General features: G+C 41.5%; 1 protein-coding gene across 1 annotated transcript in view; it reads right to left on the reverse strand.

Annotated features, from left to right (window-relative positions):
- Positions 1-21,185, reverse strand: part of LOC138982343 (solute carrier family 23 member 1-like) — a 133,184-nt gene that overhangs the window by 58,539 nt on the left and 53,460 nt on the right. The window contains exons 4-6 of the mRNA XM_070355596.1: positions 4,930-5,027; positions 3,043-3,137; positions 2,087-2,268 (exon numbers count right to left, since the gene is read on the reverse strand). Of these exons, the coding sequence (XP_070211697.1) occupies positions 2,087-2,268; positions 3,043-3,137; positions 4,930-5,027 (375 nt within the window). The remainder of the gene's footprint in view (positions 1-2,086; positions 2,269-3,042; positions 3,138-4,929; positions 5,028-21,185) is intronic.

The raw sequence follows: 21,185 nt of genomic DNA on the forward strand, positions 1-21,185 counted from the left end.
AATATGATTGATTTGCGTGTGGGAGAAAAGGAATTTGAGCATTATTGGTAAAGTCTGTGTATTTAAAACGTTTATTCTGCAGTGTTCCTTTTTGTTAAGCTGGGTTGTGAAACCTAACTCTGTCTAATGAAGACCAGAAATGGTCATGGCTCCCAAAAGCACTGTTTTTCCGTTTTGGGAGTCGCTTTGAATGTTTTTTTGCGAACATTAATAGCAAACCATTTAAAGGATTGGACAGTATTAAATCGGAATTTTGGTCCGCTGTGTTGAAGACATGGCTTGATAATAATCAAGTCGATAATGGTAATTCTGTATCGGGTTTGTTGTGGAACAACAAAAATATAATTTGTCAAGGTAACCCACTCTTTTTTGCGGATTGGATTAAAAGTGGTATAATGTATGTGAGCGATGTGTGTGAGAATGGACGTTTTGCTACCTATGAAGAAGTGTGTGAAAGAACTGGCTACACTGCAAATAGATTGCTTGAGTACAATGTTGTTCGTACAGCTGTACATCTCCTTTTAAGAAATGTAGCTATAGACGATGTAAATTGTTCAGTCTGTGACATTCCGACCTTTTGTGGAAAAAAAGTGAGATCAGAAAAAGAAATTCGAAAGATTCTCGTAGGAAAAAAATACAGCCCACCCTCTTCAGAAGGATTTTGGAGAAGAAAGTTAGGATTTGAAATTGACGAAAAGAATTGGAACTTAGCAGCCACTGTCACTAGTGAAGTTCGATTACGTGTACTGCATTGGAAAATATTGCAAAACATTTATCCAACTAATATTTTATTGTATAAAATGAAAGCGAAGGCTGATAAAAACTGTACATATTGTGAGGATAAACTTGATGTATTGGAGCATTTTTTCTTTGAATGCCCAACCGTGCTCAGGTTTTGGAAATATATTGAAATGTACATATTAGTAAACATTGGCGAAAGAATTAGGTTGAATGTTACAGATGTGCTTTTTGGTATTAAAAGTAACAGCAAAAATATGAAGAAGATTAATCATATTATTTTAATCGCAAAGATGTGCGTAAGCATTTTTAAAAAAACCGATTCACGATCAACACTGGAAATTATTTTTGGAAATCATGTTGTTTTGAGATTTCGTTAGTCTGACGTTTTATTAATTAGAAACAAATTGTTGATTGTCTCTGATTTAAGATAAAGCATGTAAATGAGAAATTATGTGTACAAACAGAAAACATACAGTTACCATGTTTGTTATCACGTGTTTATTGATTGATTAAAATTTTGAAGAAAAAAAAAAGAAAAACAAAACAAAACAAAAAACACTCTGTACCAGCCTGCAGATCCAAAAATGGATACGCGAACAAGTTAGATCTAATTTTGAAAAGGTTAAACAGGAAAAGCAGTCAACTTTTCACTGCTGTTCAACACAGGACTTGGTAAAGAAGAAGTTTTCTGCAAGACTTGTTCAATTGGATCTCTTTAAAGGCGATGTAACTTTCACTGTGACCACATTATAAAACATCAGAAATTGTGAAAGAAACAATTGAAAGTCAGCAGAGACTTTCTTCCGAGATTTGTTAAAATCTCTTAGCAGAGAAAGAGAGAGAAATAAGTATCCCTTCACAGACAGCCTATTGGGAGCATCAGACCCTCCTTAAGGGGGACCGAGATTTACAGAGCAAAGTCCCTTTGTGGGGGACGTATCGCAAGGTAATCTAGTCCTGAGGAGGACCATTGTATTTGTACCTAGACCAGACACGTGTTTCGACACTATTGTGTCTCATCAGTGGTCAGGTGGTACTGATGGCGAGAGTACATTTGTATATATATATATATATATATATATATATATATATATATATATATATATATATATATATATTTGTTTTTTACCCTTGGAGGAGGTACATGGTCAGGCCAGCCTGTCCCCAGGTGATGAGGGGGGGGGGGGGAGGTTCCGGGCAACAGGAAACCCTCCCCCTGGATCCGGCCCTGTGTGATAACACGTTCACACTAATTTTAACATAGCAAAACCGGCGTACATTCACATTCAATGCTTTGAAAGAAGACGAAACCTCGTGTAAACATGTGGTATTGTCTATAACTCACAGAATGGCGACGGGCCAGTACGTCTCGGAGAACCTGACGGTGATCTTGTAGATGTAAAGCCCCACCAGAGTGACGGCGGGCACGATGGTGACCGGACCGATGAACCTGAGCAGGAAGCCCACCAAGCCCGTCAGCCCGATCAAGCAGTGCAACCCTCCAGCCACCATCAGGCTGCCCGACAGCTAAACAACCACGCACTTGCCAGTCAAGTCATAACACTACGTCACAACAAAGTCATTTTTATAAAACACTCATGCCCCTAAACCTTACAAAGCACAACACCAATGCTAGTTTTCCAGCCACGTTATACTGCCTGGAAGCCGCTCGGACAACACCAATCATTTACATTGATCAAACTCTGCAAAAACAAATTATTGTGAAAACTGTCGTACCACAACTAAAGCATTTATTCCCGTATCATTTTATTCAAACTTTCTATGCCATTTTAACGCACTCAACTTGTTTATCTAGCAGACTTTTCGGATCAAAGATTTCTTTAATTAAATTGCATGGTGATATCCTTCAAAAGTTAATACAAATAAAGACTTTACATCTCTACACACTTTGTCTTCCTAGTTTTCTCTATTGCATTGATTTGAGGGGATAATCTTTTCCCTCAGAATTATTCAAAAATGAAAGTGAAGGGAGGCAACTAACAGATGAATGATAGGAAAACGTTACACATTCAGTTACGCATATCTTTTAAATAAGACACAATTCAGAGGAGATTATTTTTTAAATCATTTTTCTATGTGTTTTCTTTGTAAAAATGAAAAGATCTGGTAGTTGGAACAATGTGTAAGTTTAACGAAACGATAGCACTGAACCTCTTGCAGTCTAAAAGAAATTCAGTGGCTGGCTCTGCAGCCAGTGTTACAGCAAACAGGCAACGCTCGCTCGCGCCATGATAGTGTGGAACGAGTATGAGGTTACAATGTGAAGTGCAGCCATCCAACCTGTTGCACTTTGCTAAAGATGATCTCTCGTGGCATTGGCAACGTTCCCTCAATCACCTCAGTTGCATTCATGGTTCTGTTGGAATAATATTTCCCTACAACACATTGAGGAAACTAGTTTTATTATTACAGGTACGCCATAAGTTTGAAACAAGCAAATTCGTTGGGCATGCAACATAAACTTAGCACACACAAAAATTGCGACACATTTCGCACCCAAACTGAAGCATTAATTCCCAACGTGACCGACGCTCAAATAAAGGTACAGCCGCACTCGCCTAAACGAAACACGCTTAAGCAAGAAACTCGGACATCTGAAACCAAAACCAATTCCCCGCCAGACCCCCCTCTTTGTAAGACTATTTCTAATTCGGATAAGCCAAACTCTGTCAAAAAATAGCTAACTCAAACACGGACATCTCAAACGTGATTTTGACAGATAAGCCAAACTCTAAACACTGTCGGACATTTTTTTATTTTTCCTTGAAAAACACGTCAGGAAGATAAAACATATTTCGTCACGGCTATAATTATCCTACGGAAACGAACACGTCACCTGTTTTTGAGTATGCGGGGAAACTGATGACGTGTGCCACATTGACCAAGAAATACACGTGTCACGTGATGCGACGTTGAAATCCTTGCGGCTGCCAGCATGTTCCAAACAACAGTTGCAGTGTTCAAAAACGAGTGGCTCTCATACAAACCTCTTTTTCCAATCGAAGGAAGAGATCTTTGTGAAGAGCAAATCTACCTGAGGAATGTATGTGCTCATTTTGAGCGAGTGGTGAAGATCAAACCACAATAAACATGCAGCGAAACAAAACATTTGCCTACAATCTATGTTTACGGAGATTTGATCTTGATTTATGACCACAGAGACAAATTGTCTAATTTTGTTTCTTTTCTTTCTTTAATGGAGAGGGTTTCATTAAACATTACTTGGAAATCTTTTTAACAAAAGCGTAGTTGTTTGTGGAATCTTTGGTTTTGTTTCTGAGATGTGTCACTGTTTTCACCATTTATTTTTACAGTTGGCTTTGAGGTATTAATAAAGCTCCACTGAAGAAAGCACTTGTAGCTTGTCACTGTTTTGATCTTATTCATTTAAACACACACACACACACACACACCACGCACAGAGAGAGAGAGAGAGAGAGAGAGAGAGAGAGAGAGAGAGAGACATTCCAAGTGATTTTACAACTTATCCTGAAAAAACTCGCTTAAGCCGAACTGCAGGGTAATTTCTCGGGAAAGGTTTGGCTTATCCGAATTCGGATATGCACAAACTCGGATAAGCGAAACGATTTTTCATTTCCCGGGCGAGTTCGGCTTAAGCGTGTTTGACTGTACCACCATAATCGACCGGACAAAAACGTAAGGTATACTTGAAAAATCGACGAAAATTCATAATAGGCGTCGATATTAAAAGTGTACCTTACGTTTTTGTCCGGTCGAGTTTGAATGAAATGACACGGGAATTTACGCTTTAGTTGGGGTGCGACATTTGTCGCAATAATATTTTTGCTTAGTTTAAAAATGTTACGATCATTTTGCAACGACAGCAACCTACTGCATTTTTCTTTCCGTTATGTTTTCAGGGAGAGGGGGCGATTTTGTTCATTTTGATCTCGCGAAAAACAGTTTCCTCGACGACTCAGATCTGGCAAGGCTTTTGCGTGTGATAAGACCACCCCTCCACTTGGTCACATTGCTTGCTGTGATGAGTTGGAATTTGTTGATGTATTGATTTCGTATAAAGCCACCAGTGGCTTTTGTGAAATTAAGTCATAAAAAAGTTCGAACTGTGCACAGAGAACACCCAGGCTGTTCATGCATTCCATGAATTTGGCACGACATATATATTCATATAATGTAACCACATACCTAGATCTTCCTGTGAAGGACATCTCCATTCTGGCAGGGTAGCTAGCGCGAAGAGAGGGATGATGTAAGGAGAGGAAGGACCTTGGAAGACGGGCAACCTGCTCACAGATAACAACCACCTATGCCCATCAGTACCATCATCAGCACTACCATTAGCACCAGCACCAGTACCAGTATCAGCACCACTATCAGTAAAAGCATTTCGTACTTTATCATCAGCAGCAGCTGTACCACCTTCGGCATTATTTAAGGTCAGCGCCAGGCTCATCATCAACATGTTGGCCATATTCTTGAAAAGCTGTAAATTTGTGTCCGACAAAGTCAAAATGTCATGTAACAACCGCCCGGTGATTGTTCAAGTTTACCCGGTATTCATGTAAGTCTGGTAGTGTCCCGACAGCTACCAGGGTTGGTTATTTTTAGAATGGGGAATTAGTTGCGCACATAAACTGAACCGTTTTACAAGCGCAGTGAATGATAAGCATAGTAAAGCCGTGAACGATAAGCATAGCTAGTTTTCGTGTTTCTATAACCCACCGAACTCTGACATGGACTACAGGATCTTTTGCGTGTACACACGAAGGGGGGTAAGGCACTAGCAGGTCTGCATATAAGTTGACCTTGGTGATCGACAAAATCTCCACCCTTAACCCACTGGGATTCAAACCCGGGACCGTCCGCATAGGAGCCCGGCGTCTTATCCACTAGGCCACTGCGCTTGTCAACTCGACCGGCAACCAAGCATAAAAGAATATTTATTTCAGAACCAAAAGATAAGTAATCCATTGTTTCTCAGTCATTTGTTTGTTACAATTCCTGCTTAAACTTAATGTGAACATTCTATTTTGATATTCCAAATCTTTTGCACATTAAGAAAAATAACAAAAATAAACAAATGTAACAAAGAGGGTAATTAAAAAACAAACACACAAAACAAAACTCGGGTAGGCCGGGATTCGATCTCTAGTCAAACGTTCGGCATGCCGAGTTCATAACCGTTTGGCCACGGTGGCTTTTACCAAAAAGTAGCACTAAAATGTTTTGCCGCAACGCCGGTATACTCGGTTGAAATCTTTCGTGATCAATATCTGCTTTTTTATTGAATGTATTGTCGCTGAAATGTTTTCATTGTGTGACCATGAGTGACATACAATATTTGGAAAGGGGTAATGTTGAACTTTAGCGTTGTAAATTCATAAATCCAAAAACAAAGAGACTGGCAACGTTTCAAAATTCAGAATAAAAAAACAAGAAAGGTTGTGAAGGAAATCAAACGGCTAACAACTGAGTCAGGCCGAGTTAGCATTTGTGTCCTCCACGCTTCACGAAAGCCAACAAGATACACGTGGAAATGGGTGTTGCACGGAGTGAACAGAGCTCACAAACCAGCGAACAGTTAACTTCGTGAATCGTAGCTAGTTTAGTAACACACTTGACGACTGTCCATCGAGGATAAAGGTCTCGATGTTAATCGCGCGGGAGGAGAAAATGCCCGGAGAGAATGCAGGAGAAGGTTCCAGCCCTTACTTGTGTTTTCTGAGACGCGATATTCAAAGCACTTTAACAGGTAACTTTAATAGGCATTCGGATATCGATATTTTGTGTATCGCGTAAGCTGAACCGATTTACATTGCAAAAACTAGTTCGTAGAGGACAGATTGTAAAAACAAGATGGCCGCTCTTCATGTTTGTGCAGTGCGTCTAGTAACCTGTCCATGAGAGGAGGATGGTGGCCAGATGCCGGGAAAGAAGAATCATCTGAGAAGCCGCCGAATATCTTATTTCTTGGGACCAGTTTAGCTGAAGTTCGACGGGACTTTCACGAAGCTAGCAGCGAGGTTACAGGAAAGTCCGTATAGTTGGACCCAGAAAGGTCACCGGACGAAGTGAACTGGTTAGGTCAAGACCGCCAGTCGGAGGATTAAGTATCCAATTACTTTTTCCAGTGAACGGACAGATAGGCAGTTTTTGTGTGTGATCTAGTTGAGTTAAGCCATGTCCAGGAGAACATATTTAATTAAGGTATAATTAGTATTTAGCAACTAGATCAGACGGTTGCTGCAGTCTGGTCCGAATCCAAAGTGTGAACTATGACTGTTTTTTTCCGCTTACACACTAGCCGTGCGTCGGTATCTGTACTGTGGATATCGTGTGCCAGTGATTTCACGGACTGTGTGTGTGTGTTTTTCTGTATACCTCACGGGTAGCCATTTTTGATAGACTCCGGGTAAGATTATTGTGTTAGTTTGTCAAACAGTTTTTTCCATGTTTTCAAACCTGTGAGTACCCGGTTTTGAATCCATAACCCTGATATCTTTCTTTTCATGATTGTGTGTGTATGTATCATAACTGTATCATTTATTTGACCCAATACAATGGAGGGAACTTATAATTGGAGTTGTTGTTTGTTCCTCAGTGATATCATAGTAGTGCATATGCATTCTTTCACAAAGGTAAGTTGTTGGAACGTTTGTTATTGACAAACCAATACGTTACAATCACAAATATCTCGACCCAACGGTCTTTTAAAGGAGGTCGGCCCGCTATTACGCGGGTCTGCTATTGCGCGGGTCCGCTATTGCGCGGGTCTGCTATTGCGCGGGTCCGTTATTGCGCGGGTCTGCTATTGCGCGGGTCCGCTATTGCGCGACCTAAGAAGAAGCGGAATAGTTGCCAATGTAACGTGGCCTACCGTGCACTCCCCAGAACCCCCCCCCCCCCCTCCCTTCCCCAGGAATGTACTACAGCCGGGTCTGCACGCGGCGCGCAGGCAGCAAAAACCCAGACTTCAGATTTGATTTACGAACTGTGTAAAATCTACACAACACTAACCCTTGTAAACTTAATCAGCTATCAGGGATACATAAAATAGCACATTCGAGTACTTAAAGGCACAGTAAGCCTCCCGTAAACCATCACAGAGCTCCCCGAGCGTCTACATACAGTACAAGCATACTTCCATTTAAACGCTCACCGAACGGGAACATCCTGGCTGCTTTCTGTCGAGCGTGAGAAATTTTGGAAGAATTTATTTTCGTGGACTTGGCCCTTACAACAATGGCGCCTCGTTTTGGTGCTGGACGGCTGTTATGAATATCCCGGAAATCACGCCCGGACAGTAAGCCTCCCGTAAACCATCACAGATACTGTCAGGCTTTTACACACAGTACAAACACCCTTCCATTTGAACGCTCACCAAACGGGAACATCCTAGGTGCCCTACGTAAAGAGCGAGCAATTTTTAAAGAATTAATTTTGCAGATTGTCTCGAACACTTTTTGGACCCATCCTGAACTCAGGTCAAAAATGAGTTACTTCCCTTAAACTGGCGATAGCCGTGGATCGATGATTATCAGAATGTTTTTGGACCGTGGTGCGTTTTTGCGCTAGACCTAACTTTTAAAATCTAAATAATAAATTGACAGCTTGTTACACAAACATTATTTAATCATAAAAGAATTCTTTTTTCATCAAGACAAGATCAGTGCAATTCGAAGTTGTGAAAGTTGGAAAAAAGAAAAGCCCGGCAGCAGGGTCACGCAAGTGACGTAGCAGACGACGCCGGGTTTACGCGGCATATCGCCGTTCCTCTCAACAGTGAAAAGCCATCGCTAGAGTTCTTGTGAACCACAGCCGTTTGTTTCGTGCATAAAAACGTGCTAGATAAGCTCACATTGAGTCGCATTCAAATGACTAACTGACGACTACATTGTGAAAAAGGGAAACTGGATCACACGGGTTCACGATGGCTCAGGCAAAAATAAATTCTTTGAAAATTGTTCACTCTTTACGGAGGGCACCTAGGATGTTCTCAATCGGTGAGTGTTTAAATGAAAGGGTGTTTGTACTGTGTGTAAAAGCCTGACCGTATCTGTGATGGTTTACGGGAGGCTTACTGTGCCTTTAAACAAGCCAGTCTGTTGCCAGTAATGACAACATTCCGAGTTTAAATGTGGTGACAGTGTTCATTTCATGACACTCAACCATACATTTTGTAATTACTCTATTGATACGCAACTTATTCATGTAACAAGCACATGCACATGTGAATGGAAGTCTCGAAAATGAGAATATTCAATACAAAGTGCGCCAAAAAAACAAAAGTTTCAAACCATAGTCTGGAGAAACTGGATCACACGTGCCAACCACGCGCTGGGTGCAGCTGACCACGCCGTTCCGTGGGGGTGTTACTGATTTCTTGGAAAATCCACTTTCTGTTGTACTTGCACTTTCTCATTGGAGAGTAAGGTATTGAAGAACAATAACAATTAAGTAGAAGTGCAATGCCAAGACACTGCATACCCCCCGCGAAGGACAAATCCTCTCTCTCTCTCTCTCTCTCTCTCTCTCTCTCTCTCTCTCTCTCTCTCTCTCTCTCTCTCTCTCTCTCTCTCTCTCTCTCTCTCTCTCTCTCTTTCTCTCTTACAGAAAAAACAAGTCGTGTAAGGCGAAATTACTACATTTAGTCAAGCTGTGGAACTCACAGAATGAAACTGAACGCTCTGCATTTTTTTCACAATGACCGTAGTCCGCCGCTCGTGCAAAAGGCAGTGAAATTAACGAGCCTGTTTAGTGCGGTAGTGGTTTACTGCATAGCACGCTTTTCTGTACCTCTCTTCGTTTAAACTTTCTGAGCGTGTTTTTAATCCAAACATATCATATCTATATATTTTTGGAATCAGGAACCGACAAGGAATAAGATGAAATTGTTTTATTAGCAAGCTCTTTGTGTTGGTTGCTTTATTGTAAGCTAAATTTAAGGTTTTATTTTTTTTGGTTTAAGAATTAAGTGATTTTTTAATGTAATAATTATGTTGGTTTTGTTTTCATAATGAGGTAGAGAACAGGTGTTCTTGGTTTTCTTTTGTCCAGGTCTTTGGAAAATGCGAAAAGTGACTGGCATTTACTCATGCATTATTTTTGTTATTCCAAGTTACTTTTTTAATGTAATATGTTTATTTGTTTTTTTGTTTTTGTTTTTTTTCTTCAAAATTTTAATCAATCAATAAACACGTGAGAACAAACATGGTAACTGTGTGTTTTCTGTTTGTACACATAATTTCTCATTTACATACTTTACCTTAAATCAGAGACAATAAACAATTTGTTTCTAATTAATAAAACGTCAGACTAACGAAATCTCAAAACAACATGATTTCCAAAAATAATTTCCAGTGTTAATCGTGAATCGTGTTTTTTTTAAATGCTTACGCACATCTTTGCGATTAAAATAATATGATTAATCTTCTTCATATTTTTGCTGTTACTTTTAATACCAAAAAGCACATCTGTAACATTCAACCTAATTCTTTCACCAATGTTTACTAATATGTACATTTCAATATATTTCCAAAACCTGAGCACGGTTGGGCATTCAAAGAAAAAATGCTCCAATACATCAAGTTCATCCTCACAATATGTACAGTTTTTATCAGCCTTCGCTTTCATTTTACACAATAAAATATTAGTTGGATAAATGTTTTGCAATATTTTCCAATGCAGTACACGTAATCGAACTTCACTAGTGACAGTGGCTGCTAAGTTCCAATTCTTTTCGTCAATTTCAAATCCTAACTTTCTTCTCCAAAATCCTTCTGGGTCCGTATGCTTATGGGGGAAGTTCGCGACAACTCCCGAAGTTTTGAGTGACATCGGAAGTACTTGCCTCACTTTCGTATGCATGGGCCGGAAAAAGGGTTTACTTCAAAGCAAAGCGAGGGAGTAACTCAGGGTATTTTGCGACTACTTCTAAAGTTTTGAGCGACATCGGAAGTACATCCTCACTTTCGCATGCATGGGACGAAAAAAGAGTTTACTTTGGAAGCTAACGAGGAAGTAAATGAGGGTAAATGTACTACAGCCAGACCCAGTAGTAAACACGCTACTTCCACAGTTTCTCAGTGCAAAAAGGCAGGGCTTTTCTTCAGTTTTTCATATCAAACCGAGCTGACGCAAATGAAAGTCCCAAAGAGAGAAAATAGAAGGAAAAGTCGTATATATCTTGTGCATGCATTTCGTGCAAATTTCCCTGAATACAAACCTGAGTTGCCAGCTTTGACTTTTGTTTGTTCTGGGTTATTGGCCACCACTCTTTCATTCCCGCTTATACGAGGGGGTTACTGTGTTTCTATAAAAATGGGCGTCGTTGTGAGTGTGTGTGTGTTTGTGTACCTGGAGGTGTGTGTGTGTGTGAGGGTTTGAGTGTAAGTTTCTGCTGTTGTTTTTGTCATTGCTTTATGTGTGTGTGTGTGCGTGTGTGTGTGTGTGTGTGTGTGTGTGTGTGTGTGTGTTCGAGTGTTGAAGTGTAAGTTTCTGCTATTTTTTTTGTCATTGCTTTATGTGTGCGTGTGTGCATGTGTGTTTGTGTGCATGTGTGCATGTGTGTTTGTGTGTGTTTGTGAGTATGTGTGTGTATGTGTGAATGTGCATGTGTGTGCGTGTGTGTGTGTTTGTGTGTGTGTGTGTGCGTGCGTGCGTGCGTGCGTGTGTGCATGTGTAGTTGTGCGTCTGTTTATTCATTTGTTTGTTTGCGTGCACGCGCGCACATGTGTGTGTGTGTGTGTGTGTGCGTGTGTGTGTATGTGTTTGTATGTATTTTTGCGAGTGCCTGCCTGCCTGTGTGTGCGTGCGTGCGGGTATAATTGTGCGTTTGTTTGCGTGCGCGTGCGTGTGCGTGCGTGTGTGTGTGTGTGTTTGTGTGCGTGTGTTCGATGGTGTGTGTGTGTGTGTGCACCCCCCATCCCCCCTTACCACACACTATTATGAGCTGAGTATTTGTGCCTCGATATTTTATTGATGTTCTTACGTTTTATGTTGTTTATTATGATTCACCACACCCGAGTTTCTCGTAATTGAGATAATACAGTGTTCTATGTTTATGTCTATGTCTAACACACATGCACACACGCGCGTAGGCTAAACAAATCCAATCTTGACTTTCAACTTCATATAAACATTATATCCTGTTCACAATTAACGAGGACAAACAAAATTTACAAATACCAAAGTACAACAATTTATCTTTTGTAAAAATTCGGACACACATTTCCCCAATTAATATGAAAGTCACTGAACTTATCTTCTTTTCACTACACCTTATATCTTGATTCCCCAAACACTGATTGATTTCTGCCTTTTCAAATTTACCAGTAACCCAAACGTTCGCTCTAACCAACCTTTTTTGTCCAAAACAGTTTTACCGATACACAATCATTAAAACAAGTCGCGAAAGGCGAAATTACTACATTTGGTCAAGCTGTGGAACTCACAGAATGAAACTGAACGTAGTCCGCCGCTAGTGCAAAAGGCAGTGAAAGTGACGAGCCTGTTTGGCGCGGCAGCGGTTGCGCTGTGCTTCATAGCACGCTTTACTGTACCTCTCTTCGTTTTAACTTTCTGAGCGTGTTTTTAATCCAAACATATCATATCTATATGTTTTTGGAATCAGGAACCGACAAGGAATAAGATGAAATAGTTTTTGAATCGATTTCGGAAATTTAATTTTGATCATAATTTTTATATTTTTAATTTTCAGAGATTGTTTTTAATCCAAATATAACATATGTATATGTTTTTGGAATCAGAAAATGACGAAGAATAAGATGAAATTGTTTTTGGATCGTTTAATAAAAAAATAATTTTAATTACAAGTTTCCGATTTTTAATGACCAAACTCACTCATTAGTTTTTAGGCCACCAAGCTGAAATGCAATACCAAACCCCGGCCTTCGTCGAAGATTGATTTGCCAAAATTTCAATCAATTTAATTGAAAAATGAGGGTGTGACAGTGCCGCCTCAACTTTTACAAAAAGCCGGATATGACGTCATCAAAGGTATTTATCGAAAAAAAGAAAAAAACGTCCGGGGATATCATACCCAGGAACTCTCATGTCAAATTTCATAAAGATCGGCCCAGTAGTTTAGTCTGAATCGCTCTACACACACACACAGACACACACACACACACACACACACACACACACACACACACAGAGGTGGTTATAAGGGTACCTTGGCATTTGTGTGCAGAATTTGTGTGTAAAAGTCGCACACAACTACCTAAGGTCGGACCCAAACTTCTACAAAGTCACACACAAACACCAACAGTTAGTACATTGGGCAAGAGTTCACACACAAATGCCAACGGTTCACACCCAAACTACTAACAACTATACAAGGGCAGGTAACTCGTGTTTTCTTACTGTCAGTAGCAAGACATACTATATCATGAGTTATCTCTCTTGGAAATGATAATGAATTTATTCATGTACTGCTTAGTCCATAATGACCGTTTTTAAACTGCCACAACTTTTTTATTTTTCATCGGAACAAGATTGTTCTCATACCAAATTATTCAGAAGAGTATGTAGATTACATCTATGCAATTTGAATACAATAATTACAATATTTAAAGAGAATCATACTTAAAAGAGACTGAAAATTAGTTCAGTGATTTGGGCAGCCCTCTCAACAAAGGTAAACTCGCAACTTTGGAGTGCACCTGTCCAGACCCAACCTAGTTAACATTAATTTTTTTGAGAATATTTTTGAGGGGGGAGCAGACTGGAGAACCCGGAGTAAAGCCCCGAAATGTGGCCTGAGTCGAAACAGAAGTTGTGTTATTATCTCTCTTTCTTTCCCTTAGTGGGGACAAGAAGCGAAGTCTGTTAGCGCATTGCGCTGGTTCGAATCCCGGATTGGGGAGGCAATATTGGTTGCTCCATAACTGAAAACTGGTTCCCTGATGTCAATAAATTGTGACCAGCCGCCCCAAATACGCTCAGATTCGAGTGGGCGCTCCAAATTGTTCATTTCCCTCTCTGTATCTCTCCATCTCTTTGTGTATCTGTTTTAATGGAAATGAAATTTGGCTATTTATACCGCGCTTTATCTTATCATACCAAGGTAATTACCTCAAAGCGCCATGGTCTACAACCAAATACCTAATTTGATATAAGAACAATATTGTTCCTATGCAAAATAAAGAAGTTGTGGCAGTTTAAATACGGTCATAATGGACTAAGCAGTGTACGGCGACCTCCATGGCGCAGTGGTAGCGCCTTGGACTTGTATTCATACGGTTGCGGGTTCGAACCCTGGTCGCCGCAAATTAATTTGGCCACGTGCTCTACCATCTTACATTGTTTAGTATGTATGATAGTTATTTGAGAGCTTAGAGTTAGATAAAGTCCCCTAAGATCCTATAATTAGAGCTGGGGTTTATAGTCTCTTTGATAAATTCATTATAATTTCCAAGAGAGATAACTCAGGATATAGTATGTCTTACCTGCCCTTGTATAATTGTTAGTAGTTTGGGTGCGACCTGACAGGTATTTGTGTGTGAACTCTTGCCCAGTGTCCTAACTATTGGTGTTTGTGTGTGACTTTGTAGTAGTTTGGGTCTGACTTAAGGAAGTTGTGTCCTAACTATTGGTGTTTGTGTGTGACTTTGTAGTAGTTTGGGTCCAACCTTAGGTAGTTGTGTCCTAACAATTGGTGTTTGTGTGTGACTTTGTAGTAGTTTGGGTCCGACCTTAGGTAGTTGTGTCCTAACTATTGGTGTTTGTGTGTGACTTTGTAGTAGTTTGGGTCCGACCTTAGGTAGTTGTGTGGGATTTTTACACATTCTATATTTATTACTCATTAGGTCACGATCAGGTCACTAACATTCGTGTGATTTTGGTCATGATGTGACCCAAAGTGGTTGGCGGGACCCCAAAAAACAATAAATTTGATTTGACTAACATTCGCAGCTTTGGTCAGGTTAAAAAGAGACCTGCCTGCGCCTGTGTGTTGCATAACCTACTGTGGACCGAAGTCAAGGACTGGGTGGCCGAGTGGTAACGCACTTGCGGTCGGAAGCTGTACCCACGGAATACGCGCGATATAAGCCTCATATTGATTGATTGATTGATTATTTTCTGGGAGCATATTTCAGAAGCAGCTATAAATTACATCCAGTGATGCAGTCCACCTGACCTGATCGTGACCTATACTGCTGGCGCAGGGATTTATTTATTTATTTTATTTTTATGTTATGCAATTTATATCGCGCACAATCATATTCATGGCGCCGGGATTTATTTATGCTGTGTGAGATGGAATTTTTTTTACACAATACATCACGCATTCACATCGGCCAGCAGATCGCAGCCATTTCGGCGCATATCCTACTTTTCACGGCCTATTATTCCAAGTCACACGGGTATTTTGGTGGACATTTTTTATCTATGCCTATACAATTTTGCCAGGAAAGACCCTTTAGTCAATCGTGGGATCTTTAACGTGCACACCCCAATATAGTGTACACGAAGGGACCTCGGTTTTTCGTCTCATCCGAAAGACTAGCACTTGAACCCACCACCTAGGTTAGGAAAGGGGGGGAGAAAATAGCGGCCTGACCCAGGGTCGAACACGCAACCTCTCGCTTCCGAGCGCAAGTGCTTTACCACTCGGCCACCCAAGGATCAGTACTTTGAAGCTCCATATCTCTGAAACTACAAATAATGAAATTGCTTAACTGGCTATATAATTATGCTCGGAAAGGCCATTCTTCTACTTTTTACATTTAGTCAAGTTTTGACTAAATGTTTTAACGTAGAGGGGGGAATCGAGACGAGGGTCGTGGTGTATGTGCGTGTGTGTGTTTGTGGATTTCCACCCATATGCGGACCAAATGGGACCAAATGGAGTCGTCCATCGCTATATCGCAGCAATTTGCGGACATCGGCCGAAAAATGCGACTATCTGCGGACGTCCTCAAATAGGCGGTCTTTGGTCCACAAATTGCTGCAATATAGTGACGGACGTCCGCAAATAGCTGCACCTCCCTAAAAATGGAAATGCAAGTTGTCCTCATATTGCTGCAATATAGGTGTGGACAACGAGCCCTGTTTTACACACATTTGATATCCATTGTCATATCCATTTTCAGATTATACACAGATTTCACACATTTGCAGAGCAGCTCTGTATTTAGTGCGTACTGTTGCAAGCGATTTTACGTAGTTTTCAAACTGCTGTAAAATATGAACCAGATAAAGCACGTCAAAAACAAAAGCAGATTTGCGGAGGACACTTAATGGCTGTCCGATTAGTAAATAGTGTGCAGTTGCTGTCTTATGTTCACTTCCTCATAAAGTGTGTAATACGGGGTAAACAAGGTACACACATCGTAAACATGCATTTTTTTGTCATTGAGGTAAAGATAGTCGTTGGCGAATTTCATCCCTCTTTATGGTCTACCAACGTGTTAAACAATCACATAAGTGAACAAGGTGTTGTTAACTGCAACGTGTGTGTACCACATGTACAGACATGATTTACACTACTCGTCAAAAAAAACCCACCTTTACACATATGCGTTTGAGGGCAGATCTTTCTGATGAGTCTGTTGATCGTAAATCCAATTATATGACTGGAAAGGCCGTTTATTCCCCTAACTTATTCAGTAAACAGATTGAGTTTACATGACGTAGTGTCGATACAGTGGAACCAACAATACAGACACCCCCCAATATCAAATTCACAAAATCAAGGTTCCCGCGTTAAAATTGACAACAAATCAGAACTGCTAAAATGAAACATGTTAAGCATGTCCTTGGACAGAACAATCAAATCTGCATCCAAATCAGTCAGCTTTGTTCACATATCTTGTCTACCAAGGACGCGGTGTAGGTGCCAATCCTCTCAAAAGGCATAAAAGGCAGTTTTTGAAGCCGTTTTAGCGGGTAATGAGACAAAAAATGATACATTTGAGTAACTCGCGAGACAGTGAGAGTGAGAGAGAGAGAGACAGTGAGAGAGAGAGAGACAGTGAGAGAGAGAGACAGTGAGAGAGAGAGAGACAGTGAGAGAGAGAGAGAGAGACACAGTGAGAGAGAGATAGACGCCAGTGAGAGAGAAAGAGAGACAGTGAGAGAGAGAGAGTGAGAGAGAGAGAGAGACAGTGAGAGAGAGACAGTGAGAGAGAGACAATGAGAGAGAGAGAGACAGTGAGAGAGAGAGAGAGAGAGAGAGAGAGAGAGAGAGAGAGAGAGAGAGAGAGAGAGAGAGAGAGAGAGAGAGACAGTTTGTTTGTTTGCTTAACGCACAGCCGACCACGAACGGTCATAAATTATCAGGGCGGTGCTGCTTTGACATATAACGTGCGCCACACACAAGACAGAAGTCGCAGCACAGGCTTCATGTCTCACCCAGTCACATTATTCTGACACCGGACCAACCAGTCCTAGCACTAACCCCATAATGCCAGACGCCAGGTGGAGCAGCCACTAGATTGCCAATGTTAAAGTCTTAGGTATGACCCGGCCGGGGTTCGAACCCACGACCTCCCGATCACGGGGCGGACGCCTTACCACTAGGCCAACCGTGCCGGTCAAGAGAGAGACAGTGAGAGAGAGAGAGAGAGACAGTGAGAGAGAGAGAGAGAGAGACAGTGAGAGAGAGAGAGAGACAGTGAGAGAGAGAGACAGTGGGAGAGAGAGACAGTGAGAGCGAGAGAGAGACAGTGAGGGAGACAGTGAGAGAGACAGTGAGAGAGAGAGAGAGAGAGACAGTGAGAGAGAGAGAGAGACAGTGAGAGAGAGAGACAGTGAGAGAGAGACAGTGAGGGAGAGACAGTGCGAGTGAGACAGTGAGAGAGAGAGAGAGACAGTGAGAGAGAGAGAGACAGTGGGAGAGAGAGACAGTGAGAGAGAGAGACAGACAGAGAGAGACAGAGAGAGAGAGTGAGAGAGAGAGAGAGAACAAGAACAAGAACAAGAACAAGAACAAATCTTTAATTGTCTAAGGCCACAGCCCCTTACAATAGTGGTTAAAAATAACAGCAATAGTATCTGCACAGTTATAAATTATAGTCACGCATAAAATTCAACAAATACATTAAAACCCTGATGACATGTCACTGAACCTGATTTATAAGGGTTCGTCTCTTCTGTAACATGAAGAACACAAATCTGCTGAAGCTGTTCATCACATTTTCCTCATTACTGCCACAGAAATACACAAGTTGTTGTTGCAGCGTCTTAGAGTTCGAGATTTTTAAATACTTTGCTCGAAGGTCTTGATAAAAAGGACATACAAATACAACATGGTGTTCATCTTCTTTATCAGCTGTACAGAGAGGACAGTTTCTTGTCGTTTGGTTTGGTGCGTACCGAAACTTGTGAGCGTTGATTTCGGATACTCCTGCGCGGAAACGAGTAAGAGCAACTCTGTACTTAATATCTTCGATTAATTCAATGTATTTCTCTTTTTCCAAGCATGTTTTGTAACAATTATAAATGTCGAAACGTTCACTGCATTCTAAAAAGGAGAACCATTCTTGACAAAAACAATCTTGTAAACGTCTTTTAAACTCTTGTAAGAAACACTTCTCATTCCCAACCATTCCGTACATCCACACAGCAGCAAAACCATTACAACATAAAAGACTCTGCACATGTGAGACCCAATTTGTGTGGCCCTTCGATGCCAAATTACATAAAGCTTTATATGCAATCTTGGAATATCTTGAATCAGGTTGCTTCAGCAGTGTAAACCAGTATTTCACACATCTGACTGCAGAGTTAATATACAGCGGATGTCTTCCCAATTCACCATACACAATGTTGTTTGGAGTTCGAATTGTCACTTTCAGAAACTTTTTACACGCAAACAGGTGGACCCTTTCCACAGAGTCATATTTTCCATATCCCCATAGCTCTGAACCATACAAGAGCATAGGGGCGATCCGTGCGTCAAACAGTTTGAAAAACACCTTTGCCGAATGGCAGCCAAGTCTGTTCAGTAATCTAACGATTTCGATCACTCCCTTTTTCGCCATGGTTGTCTTTGTTTCTACTGCAATGTTCCAGCTCAGTTGGGTGGAAAGGGTTACACCGAGATATTTAAACGAGTTCACAATCTCAAGACGATCCATTCCGTAGAACCACTTCTCTTTCTGTGCAATGTGCCCGCCCTTTCTAAAAACCATGACCTTAGTCTTTGTCAAGTTCACGTTCAGACACAGTTTATCTGCAGAGCAGCGCAGAACATTAAGCTGGTTTTGTAGGCCTATTACAGTGCTGGATAACAGCGCAATGTCGTCAGCAAAAAGCATTACAAACAGTTCTAACTCAGACGGAGATAAACGTATCCCATGTCTGCCTCGTAGTATGACATCCTGCGCCAGTTCGTTGATCAGAAACGAGAAAATTGTCGGTGAGGCCACACAACCTTGTTTAAGGCCTTGCATACATTCAAAGAAATCAGTGTATTCGTTTCCGCACCGCACGCATGCTTTCACATTTTCGTACATGCTCTTTAACACCTTAAATATATTGCCTTGTATGCCTAATCGAAAAAGCACTGACCAGAGCACGGGGCGCTTAATGCTATCGTGAGCCTTACAAAAATCTATGTAAGCTACATACAGTTTGGCCTTTTGTGAAAATTGTTTCTGGACGCAAGCGTAAAGGGTAAACACATGATCAATAGTTGAGTAATTCCTCCGGAAGCCAGCCTGGCTTTCATCTAAAATGTTATTATTTTCTGACCACACAGACAGGCGGTCGTTCAGAACAGACATAAAAATTTTGCTCATCGTACTGGTGAGGGAAATTCCTCTGTAATTATCAGGGTTATCACAGTCTCCTTTTTTATGTAACGGCACAATAATGGCCTTGGACCACTCTCTTGGGTACACCCCCTTCTCGAGAATGTTGTTGAACAATTTAACTAAAAAGGGTAAAATAAGACTTTCAGACACTTTCAACATTTCATTCAACACACCATCAAACCCTGCCGCTTTACCATTTTTCAGATTTCTGATTGCTTTACTAATTTCAATTTCAGTTATTTCACTGTCAAGAATTTCGTCACTGATACCTGTATCAGGCAACTGATCGTCTTCGGGTTCACCTTCAACTGTATCGGTATTTAAAACATCCTTAAAATGTGTGAGAGAGAGAGACAGTGAGAGAGAGAGAGACAGTGAGAGAGAGGCAGTGAGGGAGAGACAGTGAGAGAGAGACAGTGAGAGAGAGACAGTGAGAGAGAGACAGTGAGAGAGACAGTGAGAGAGACAGTGAGAGAGAGACAGTGAGAGGGAGACAGTGAGAGAGAGACAGTGAGAGAGACAGTGAGAGAGACAGTGAGAGAGAGACAGTAAGAGGGAGACAGTGAGAGAGAGACAGTGAGAGAGACAGTGAGAGAGAGACAGTGAGAGAGACAGTGAGAGAGAGACAGTAAGAGGGAGACAGTGAGAGAGAGACAGTGAGAGAGAGACAGTGAGAGAGACAGTGAGAGAGACAGTGAGAGAGAGACAGTAAGAGGGAGACAGTGAGAGAGACAGTGAGAGAGAGACAGTGAGAGAGAGACAGTGAGAGTGAGACAGTGAGAGAGAGACAGTGAGGGAGACAGTGAGAGTGAGACAGTGAGAGATACAGTGAGAGAGAGACAGTGAGAGAGAGACAGTGAGAGACAGTGAGAGAGAGACAGTGAGAGAGAGACAGTGAGAGAGAGACAGTGAGAGAGACAGTGAGAGTGGGACAGTGAGAGAGAGACAGTGAGAGAGAGACAGTGTGAGAGAGACAGTGAGAGAGACAGTGAGAACGAGACAGTGAGAGTGAGACAGTGAGAGAGACAGTGAGAGAGAGACAGTGAGAGAGACAGTGAGAGAGAGACAGTGAGAGAGAGACAGTGAGAGAGAGATAGTGAGAGAGAGACAGTGAGAGAGTGAGAGTGAGACAGTGAGAGAGACAGTGAGAGAGAGACAGTGAGAGGGAGACAGTGAGAGAGAGACAGTGAGAGAGAGACAGTGAGAGAGACAGTGAGAGAGACAGTGAGAGAGACAGTGAGAGGGAGACAGTGAGAGAAAGACAGTAAGAGAGAGACAGTGAGAGTGAGACAGTGAGAGAGAGACAGTGAGAGAGAGACAGTGAGAGAGAGACAGTGAGAGAGACAGTAAGAGAGAGACAGTGAGAGTGAGACAGTGAGAGAGAGAGACAGTGAGAGAGAGACAGTGAGAGAGAGACAGTGAGAGAGACAGTGAGAGAGACAGTGAGAGGGAGACAGTGAGAGAGAGACAGTGAGAGAGAGACAGTGAGAGAGAGACAGTGAGAGAGACAGTGAGAGAGACAGTGAGAGAGAGACAGTGAGAGAGACAGTGAGAGAGACAGTGAGAGAGAGACAGTGAGAGAGAGACAGTGAGAGAGAGACAGTGAGAGAGAGACAGTGAGAGAGACAGTGAGAGAGACAGTGAGAGAGACAGTAA

This window comes from Littorina saxatilis, linkage group LG12 (assembly GCF_037325665.1).
Source record: "Littorina saxatilis isolate snail1 linkage group LG12, US_GU_Lsax_2.0, whole genome shotgun sequence".
NCBI lineage: Eukaryota > Metazoa > Mollusca > Gastropoda > Littorinimorpha > Littorinidae > Littorina > Littorina saxatilis.